Below are 9,460 nucleotides of genomic sequence, written 5' to 3'. Positions count from 1 at the left end.
GACAGGGTTTGAAAGCTCTGGGATATCCAGGTGGAGACAGGTATATATAGGTCTAGGGCACAGGAAAGAAATCTAAGCATAGCATCATGGGAAACCATAGAAGAGACATAATCATCCTAAGTGTGTACAGTGAAAAAAATGCCTGGGAAAGAACCCTGAGCCCACTGTCCAAGGGGGTTAGGAGGGGTGGGGCATGGGAAGAGAAGCATAAAAACAGATGCAATCTTTTATCAAAGCACTGGGACTGCCAGTCTGTTACCAGACCATGAGCTCTTAACTTTTTTTAAAACTGCATTCTCACTTCCTAGCCCAGTGCCAGTCCTTTGAATATTCATGGACCTGAGGAGTTTCCTTGATCCCTTTGTCTACCCAAACCTACAGTCCCTTATCCCTCACCAAGTTTGGTTAATACTTACTTTACATTACCTTCTCACTAAGAGCTAGAATAATGCTAAATATTAAGCTTGTTTTTAGAAAAATACTAACGGAACCATCTAAATTTCCTTATTAGTTTAACTTTCTGCTATCCTAACTACTCTCATAACTGCTAGTGAAAAACTTACAGGCTACATAGATACAAGAAGGAACCAGAATTGTAGTGAAGAGAAAATTTGTGCATTCAGAACCTGATCACCATCCTAACCATACTTATAATTAAGAAGACAAGTTTTAAGTTACATTATTTCAGAATTATTGTGATTCTCAAAATTACAAGAGACAGGGTAAAGGACCTTAAGTCAGACATGAAGTTCAAACCATCAATCCATCCCTTACTAGGTTTACATCTTTGAGCAAATTATAGTACCTCTCAGTGTCATTTTCTCCAACTGTAAAATAAGACTAATGACCATTAAGGACTAAATGGTATGTAGGCACTGTGTGAAGCATTGTGCATGTAGCAAGCACTTGAGAATACTTAGCTACTATTTTCATCATGGTACATAAAATCTCTTTCCCCAAGGAGCCAGTCACTTTAAACCTAACTTTCCCCTTTATTGTAGGACCTTTTCACATTGCTTTTAACCCCCTCCTGTCCTCTAAACCTTGGATTGATAAATCTTATCCTTGCTTTATTTTCTTGGCTCCTTCCTCTAAGATATCATCTCTGAATTTAAAGGAGCTATAGACAAGGAAGAGAAATGTAAATGTCTGTAAACGTTTTTTTCAAATCTCCACTGCACAGGTAATGGTCCTGTGCCTGGCTGCTCCCACGTCTGTACCCAATATCTGGCCCCTTTCAGAACTCTGAGTGGATATGCTCAGAATTTGGTTCAGGAGGATTCGAATTCGAAGAATCTGTGTTTGAAGGATTCAACTCTCCAATTGGCTCAAAGGGTCGCAAGTTTGCATAAGTCACCTCTTGGGCCAGTTGCTCCAGGGAAGGGCGACCTAATGCCAGATTTCGAAGTGAGATACAAGTCATCAGGAAGCTGAAAAAGAGGAAAAAGGCCACCCAGTCCAAACTCCTGTTTCAACATAGGAATTCCTACCAAAGCCCTTATGGGACACCTGGTCCTACCTTCTCTCACACAGGCACAAATGAGGATTGCCTTGCAGGGACCCCCATATCCCAGCTGGAGGCACCCCACTCTTTATACAGTCTGGTAGAATTCTAGGGTGGGGCAGGAATAACCCATGGGGAGGCTGGAGGTAAACTGAGGCAGAGCAAGACAGTAAGCTGTCAGACACACATTTACTCTTCCATTAAATCAGGGAGGTAAAAAGCTATTTAGCCCTAGATGTCCTTTCTCTCATCAGAGAAAAGTTACCCAACTTGCAAATATCTGATGGCAACAACAAGTATTGTGGGTAAAACTTACCTGCGGCGAAAAACATAGAGTTTTCGCAGCAAGAAGCGGAAGAATCGTTCATGGAAAGGGGAGTTTCGCCGGCGTTCAATCTCCTGGAGCCTTTGCTGGCGTTTAAGAAAGGTCTGAACCAGAGGTGTTGGCTCAGGACCTCCTTTTACTTCCCCTTCTAGCAGAGGTTGCAGCTCGGGGGGTAGAGGCCCTGTTTCTGCTCAAAGTCAGCAAAAAGAGGAATCACTGAGAGAGAGCGCATTCTCTCTCTCTCCTACAACTTCCCTTTCACCAGCTAGAGGCTTCAAGTTCAATTTTTAATGGCTAGATCCTCATTCACAACCCTAACTTCTTGTACTCGGGGGTTACCTCAGCCCAAACCTTTATTTACTCACCACTTCCATTCTCCACCTTCTCTTTCAATTCTTGCAGATATGCCAGGTCTTGCTCCAGTGCAACTTCTGTCGTGTTGACATAGATGTACATGTAGCAGGAAGGACTGGGTGACACTGTGTACACCTTATGGTACTCGCCAGCAGGCAACTGAGCAGGGGATAGAAATGAATATATTTCACTCTTTGAACTTTTCCTAGTCAGCCTACAGGAAATACATGCATATGTGGTCAGCACATAGAGTGGTGGTGTGTCATTCTTCCTTGCAGCCTGGAGGAAGTGAACTTGCATTGTGGCTGCAGTTGTGTTTGTCAGCTATGATTTGTGGCAGAGGGCCTGGGATGAATCACACTATAGGGTCAAACATCTGTCAGATTGTAGAAGTCCTAATACCACCTGCTCCCCACCCAACGGGCATCTTTCTTCTTACTGTGTTTTGGAGTCCAAAGGAACTGACCTCTAGAATCCTGGATGAGGCTATTCACAGCCCCACGAATCTGTACTTTTTGAGCCCCCACAACACTACTGCTTTGGTAAAACATTTTGAGTCTATAATGAATTAACTCCATTTATCTAAACTTTTCTGCTATTGTTAATTCCTGCAAGATACCTGCATTTTTTCTCCCTCCTGAAGAGTCTGGTTCTTCTGTTCTGCCACCAGCTCCACAATCACTTCCCCCTGTAGCAGCTGGATGCTAGTGTTGCCCAGGTCTTCATTCACAAAATTCTCTAGGTGCAGCCCTGACAAGGACAACCAAGTTCTCCAATGCCCACCATGAGTGAACTCACTTCCAGCAAGAACAGACATCACACTTCACCACTACCACCCCTCAGATTTCAAAAATATTCCTCCCACCAGGAGTACCCCTCCCCTCTCCACCACATGCAAGGTCCCTGACCAAAGAAGCAAGGAGGAAAGACGGCAAAGCCTCTCCTAGCTTTCTTCCATACCAGGGAAATCTGCAATGAAGACCACCATAGTGTAGTTGTCCAAGCTGCTCTTGATTTCCTGTAGCTTGGCCCTCCAGGGAGACAGGTCCATCAACAGTGGCTGCAGCCAAGGTGTCGGCTGGAAGGGGGACCAGGCAGCCTGCACGATGTCCACATGAGGGTCAAAAAGCCTTAGGAAAGAAAACCATGTTTTAAGAAGGCCACAGCCACCTACCCATCAGAATTTCCACCTCTGTTTCTCTCATCACCATTCCCAGAGAGAGGGAACAGGGTTTCCAGATAGAAAACATAGCCTATGTCAGCATGTTATGACCAGTCTGAGGCAGAGAGAGAGGGGAAAGAGATTCTGGAGCACTGGGAAGAATGAGGGTTAGTGGCCATCTGAGAATGGTGTTAACTTTCTAGCAGAACAAGTCATTTTACCTCTTCTTCTGGGTGATGGGGCCCCCTGCTGGAAGCAATCAGCTATGCCCACAACCAGGTCTACAGGGACATGCACCAGAGGACAGACAGCCTTTCAAGCAAGGGGAGCATGGGCGATTCATCTTGGCCAAAGGAGCTGGACTTCATTTTTCCCCCTTCCCTGCTCCCCTTGCCCACCTCTGCTGGAAGCGGTCATTGATGGACACCCAAATATCAAAGTAGATCTGGGGCTCAGTAACATTGTACTTGGGAAGCAGGCGGCTCAGGCAAGTGGCATATTGCTTCAGCATGTCTGCATGATCCTTCCATCGCCGGCTCTGTGTGAATACCTGTCCCAAACCCCCATATTAGTCCCACCTCATCGTACTACCTCCTGGATGAGTCATGCACTGCCAACGGTACAAAGAGATCTGGTTGTTTTGACCAGGAAATAAAACCTGACCTTGTTTTGGGGGAAAAGCTTTTCATTGCTGAGCTAGTGGTTTTACTTACCTTTCTTACATCTAATCTCAGTGTAAGGAGGTGAATGACACTGCCCTATTTCAACCCACATAAAAGAAGGCTGAACCTGGCTCCTGAGAAAGGGGAGTGACCCAAATCTGTTTTATTTTACAATTGTGTTTAGGACCAAACCAGACCCCAAAGCTCAAGGACGCTCTGAAGAACAGTACATTGTCAGCATCAGAAATCTCACCCCAGGGTTGAGGTAGCCCAGCTCGCCAGTGCGGCCATCACGGTAGGTGATCTTCACGTGCTGGTGGGAGCGGGAGTGCACCATCATGTCCCAGGAATAGCCATAGAGCCCATTTGTCCAGTTGTTATAGCCCTGAGAAGGCAGGGCAGAGGCAATCAGCTTCACGGTTCTTAGGCTAATCCCATCCTCTATCAAGAAAGGGCTATACACAGCCCTTCACTCTGCCACTTTCCACGCTAACCCCAGCCACACATACCTGGGTGAGGAAATGGGAATAGGGCAGGAAGAGCTGCTCCAGGAGGTAGATCAGGGTGAAGGCAGCGCCTAGCTGATGGCGCAGCCCTGGCTTCTGGCTGCCTTTGGCCCGGTTCCTCTTATACATGCAGGAAGCACTGGGCTGAGGGGCAGCCTTGAGGGGCAGCAGTTCTTGCAGCCTTTTCGGGGAGTGAGATACCAGCTTCCGAGGCCACTCAGGGGAGCAGAAGAGAGGACTGCTGGCCAGCATGACATAGGGGAACATACCTAGAAAAGCAAGGAGAAAATAAGCATTTCAGGAGTTTGGTTTGGGGAAATGTGGGTAATCCCCTTGACCCCTTCCCTTTCCCTTAAGAAACCTCTCCCAAGTATCCCACTTATGATGAAAGAAGTTCTTAACTAAAGGATACATACTTCCCAGAGATTCCTTACTATACAGCATATTAGCTGGGCCGAGAAGTCCCAATTCTCTCTTCCCAATTTATTTCCATGCCACAGTGACTGCATCAGGCTCAATGTGGCTGCTATTCCCATCATCATCTCTTGGTCCCAAACAACACCTCTGGCAAGTCCCTCCCTGTGATTTCCTATTTCCTATCAGACGACGGGTACTAACCAATGCTGAAAAGCTGGGAATTCATGCAGTGGAAGTAGGACACGAAGAGGAGGCCCACGGACCTTGAGGCATCGAAGAAGAGCAGGAAACCAGCTGAGAGGTCAAGCAGCAGTCCGCCCCAGTGCACCACCAGCAGGCTAGTCATCTCTTCAGACAACACGAGTCTGCGGACACCAGGGACAGGGTCAGGCACCCGCCCCCTGGGGAGCCTGGGCCACTGGCTGGCACAGCACACTCACAGCAAATGCACCTCTGCTACCCTGTCCTTGCCAAAGGAGCCACCCCAGCGGGTGGGTAGAACTCTGTACAAAGACACCCCAGAAGTTTTCCAACCCCTGTACATTTCCGCACACATTAGGTGTCCAGCTGTTTTCCACATACCCTCTGTCAGAGCAAGGGCAAATCTGTTTGAGAAGTGTGGCTGCTGTTGCAGGGAAACTCCTCACAGAGGTTACAAATTAGAAGAAATTTTAAAAGGTGAATGCTAGTCCTAACCAGTTTTCTCAGTGGTTAGAGTGTTGGCCTGCGAAATGAAAGGTCCCAGGTTCAATTCCGATCAAGGGCACATGCCTGGGTTGTGGGCTTGATCCCCAGTGTGGGGCTTGCAGGAGGCAGCCGATCCATGATTCTCTCTCATCATGGATGTTTCTATCTCTCTCTCCCTCTTCCTTCCCCTCTGAAATCAATAAAAAATATATATTTTTTAAAAAGGTGAATGCTTGACCTATATGAATCTGAAGTCAAACTACAGCAGTGGTTCCCAACCTTCCTAATGCCGCGACCCTTTTATACAGTTCCTCATGTTGTGGTGACCCCCAACCATAAAATTATTTTCGTTACTACTTCATAACTGTAATTTTGCTACTGTTATGAATCGTAATGTAAATATCTGATATGCAGGATGTATTTTCATTGTTACAAATTGAACATAATTAAAGCATAATGATTAATCACAAAAACAATATGTAATTATATATGTTTTCCAACGGTCTTAGGCAACCCCTGTGAAAGGGTCGTTCGACCTCCAAAGGGTCGCAACCCACAGGTTGAGAACCGCTGAACTTCAGGAACTGAGAAATACCAGGGAAGAGGAAAAAGGACAAAGTAAAAACAGAGAGAAGAAATGGGAGGGACAGAGAAGTCAGAGAGGCGAACTTATGCTTTGAGAAGAGTTGGTAGCACTGGTTCTGTCAGGGCAGGGACACTGTCCATCTTCTCAGTACACTGGCTGAGGAGTCCTGGAGAGGCTGAGGTGGCAACCAACTCATTCACCAAGTCACCTAGTTCTAGCTCTTTCCTCTCCTTCCTTTTTTTTTTTTTTTTAAATGTTTGTATTTATCTCAGAAAGAGAGGAAGGGAGAGGAAGAGAGAGATAGAAACATCAATGGGATTGAATCATCAACAGGCTGCCTCCTGCACAATCCTTACTGGGGATCAAGCCTGCAACCTGGGCATGGGCTCTGACCAGGAATTGAACCGGCGACCTCTTGGTGTATAGGTTGATGCTCAACCACTGAGACACACCGGCCGGGCTTTCCCCTTCTTTTTAAATTTATTTCCCTCCATTGCCACCCACAGCGTAAGTTTCACAGGGGGAGCCTTCTGCTGAATAGGGAGATGAGTGGACAGAGGAAAGGATGTTGCAAACTCAGGCAAAGTAGGAACAGCAGCCATGACTGCAGACGGGACAGCGGTGAGTCGCCCACTCTGTCCCTGTGCCTCAGTGAGGCCTCTGCCCCGACTGCCACTCACTTGAAGGGACTGAAGAGCCAGTGCCGGGAAAGGTTCTCCATGGAATAGCCTTCCACCCAGTCTGCATCCAGCTTCTTCACACCCGCGATAAAGTACACAATGAAAATCTGCAAACACAAAATGCAAAACAAATGTTCAAAGAAAAAAAAGAGAACTGGAGACCATTATGCTAAGTGAAATAAGCCAGTCAGAGAAAGATAAATATCACATGATCTCACTCATTTGTGGAATATAATGAACAACATAAACTGATGAACAAAAATAGAACCAGAGACACAGAAGCATCAAACAGACTATCCAACCTATGAGGGAAGGCGGGGGGTAAAGGGGTAAGAGATCAACCAAAGAACTTGCATGCATGCATGCATATGAGCATATCCAATGGACCCAGACAGTAGCGGGGTGAGGGCATGTGCTGGGGGGTGGGAGCAGCCAGGGAGAGGTCAATGGGGGAAAAAGGAGACTCATGTAATACTTTAAACAACAAAGAATTAAAATTTAAAAAAAGAAAGAAAAGAGTAAGTTTCATCTCAGTTCAGGGACCAAGGAAGATTAGTTCCATTCTTCTATTCACTCATTTCAGATATTCACTCATCCAACAAGTATCTATTGACATCCTACCAATGTCAGGCACAGTATTAGGCACCAAGGAGAGTCATAAAGCATAGATATTATTCTCTCTCATGAGGATTCTAACCTGGCAGGGACAAAGCCCTATTCTTTCATGACAAGGTGAGATAGCCCAGGGATTAGGGTTTTGAAAACAGCAGAAAAGCCAGCCTAGCCTTCCAGTAAAAGGGAAGAAAGAGAAGATGTAGGGAGGCAGAGTGGAGTGCAGTCTGCCAAGGGATGGCCATGCTGACAATGACTGTCAGAGAACACCTTTCCTAAGATCTTGTACCTGGCCACGCAGCACGGCATAGTTCCAAAGGGGCACGTGGGCATTCCGCTTCCGGGAACTCAGCAGGCCATCCACAGACCTACACCAGGTAAGGTAAGGATTGAGGAGAGTGTCTTAGTCCAGCCACATTTCCACCTTCCTTTTTAAATGTAATAATCTATCTCAGGACAGCTCCCATACTCTCTCTGGTCCTCTGGACTATTTGGAGGCCCTTTAGAATTATATGAGGAAGCTGGAACAGTGATTATTTTAACTCATAATGGACATTTTACTAGTGAGTTATAACAATGAAAAGTTCATTGTTTACCATTCGTTACTTAGCAAATTAGTTAGTCCTAATGGAAAAAGTCAGGAAAAAGACTACAATGCTAGAATATGATTGAATTTAGTAAAGAATGAGTTTAAGGGAGTGTTTAAAAAGCTTGAGGTTTATACAAATATACATTAAAAAATTTTTTTCAATATCCAAAACAAGGCCCTGGCCGGCTTGGCTCAGTGGATGGAGCGTCAGCCTGCGGACTGAAGGGTCTCAAGTTCGATTCCGGCCAAGGGCACAAGCCTGGGTTGCGGACTCGGTCCCCAGTGAGGGGTGTGCAGGAGGCAGCCAATTGGTGTTTCTCTCTCACCATTGAGTTTTCTATCTCTCTCTCCTTCTCCCTTCCTCTCTGAAATCAATAAAGAAATATATTTTGAAAAAATATCCAAAACAAACTGACACTTGTAGACCTGGATACCAGGATCTAGTGCCAGAGAGTCCCTACTAACAGCCTACCTTGGGAGAGAACTGATAAACGCAGGCTCTAAGACTAATATGCTCCGGGGAGGCAGAAGCAAAGCAGATTTCCAAGAAGACATTGAATGAGCCGAGAAGTTGGGGAAGGGCAGCTTGCACTGTGGTCAAGAGCACTGGAGTCTACAGCTAAGGAGACCTCCGTTCTCACTTGTGCCTCCTGCTGCTATGTGACCTCAGCCAAACCTTCACTTCCTTAAGGTTTAGTGTCTTCATCTATAAAGTGGGGAAAGCACTATGGACCTCATGGGGTTATACTGAGGAAAAATTAAAGTGTTCAGCATGGTATCTGGAAATCCATCAGTAAGTAAGTAGTATGTATTTTTTCAAAAAAAAAATTTTTTTTCAGGAGTATTCTGCCAAAACTGTCTCCTAATTCTATATGATCACAGATGGCCATTCTGAATGAATCTAATGGTTTACAAAAGGAGTATTTGTGTGTGTGTATTAACAAATGAAACTTAATGACTGATAAATCACTAATTAATTCAGTGCTTGAGATTTTTTACTTATACCCATCTTACTGAGATCTCATATTTGCTTTTCACTTAATAATGGGAAAAATCCTTAAAGGTCGTCTGCCCTGCCATCTGGTTTCCAGATCCCTTCTCCACCTCCCCTGAAAGATGGTCACCTACGCCAGAGGTGGGGGAGGTTACCTCCTCCCAGGACCGCGCTGCTGAGCAGCCTGGTGGGCCCTCTTCTTCTGACATGACTGCCTCACAGCAACTTCTACTCTGTGCTCTAGCCCTGCACCTCTGGGCTCACACAGAGAACGTCTGCTCCCTCTTCCACATGACCACCCTTGAGGTATCTGAAAATAGCTATGTCTGGTTTTAGTCTTCTCTTCTTCTCTCTAAGAAGATTATAGGAAGTGCACAGATCA

At 45.8% G+C, this 9,460-nt stretch overlaps 1 protein-coding gene across 1 annotated transcript in view; it reads right to left on the bottom strand.

Annotated features, from left to right (window-relative positions):
* Window positions 1-277: 277 nt before the first annotated feature.
* Window positions 278-9,460, bottom strand: part of GGCX (gamma-glutamyl carboxylase) — a 13,740-nt gene continuing 4,557 nt past the window's right edge. Inside the window, exons 6-16 of the mRNA XM_015564103.1 lie at window positions 7,785-7,863; window positions 6,884-6,990; window positions 5,132-5,295; window positions 4,517-4,782; window positions 4,261-4,392; window positions 3,744-3,895; window positions 3,144-3,313; window positions 2,803-2,933; window positions 2,195-2,342; window positions 1,821-2,016; window positions 278-1,430 (exon numbers count right to left, since the gene is read on the bottom strand). Coding sequence (XP_015419589.1) covers window positions 1,238-1,430; window positions 1,821-2,016; window positions 2,195-2,342; window positions 2,803-2,933; window positions 3,144-3,313; window positions 3,744-3,895; window positions 4,261-4,392; window positions 4,517-4,782; window positions 5,132-5,295; window positions 6,884-6,990; window positions 7,785-7,863 — 1,738 coding nt within the window. The 3' untranslated portion in view covers window positions 278-1,237. The remainder of the gene's footprint in view (window positions 1,431-1,820; window positions 2,017-2,194; window positions 2,343-2,802; window positions 2,934-3,143; window positions 3,314-3,743; window positions 3,896-4,260; window positions 4,393-4,516; window positions 4,783-5,131; window positions 5,296-6,883; window positions 6,991-7,784; window positions 7,864-9,460) is intronic.

Source organism: Myotis davidii, unplaced genomic scaffold (genome assembly GCF_000327345.1).
Source record: "Myotis davidii unplaced genomic scaffold, ASM32734v1 scaffold339, whole genome shotgun sequence".
Classification (NCBI taxonomy): Eukaryota; Metazoa; Chordata; class Mammalia; order Chiroptera; family Vespertilionidae; genus Myotis; species Myotis davidii.
The sequence above is the reverse complement of the archived record's forward strand: the minus strand, read 5'-3'. Positions and strand labels throughout refer to the sequence as shown.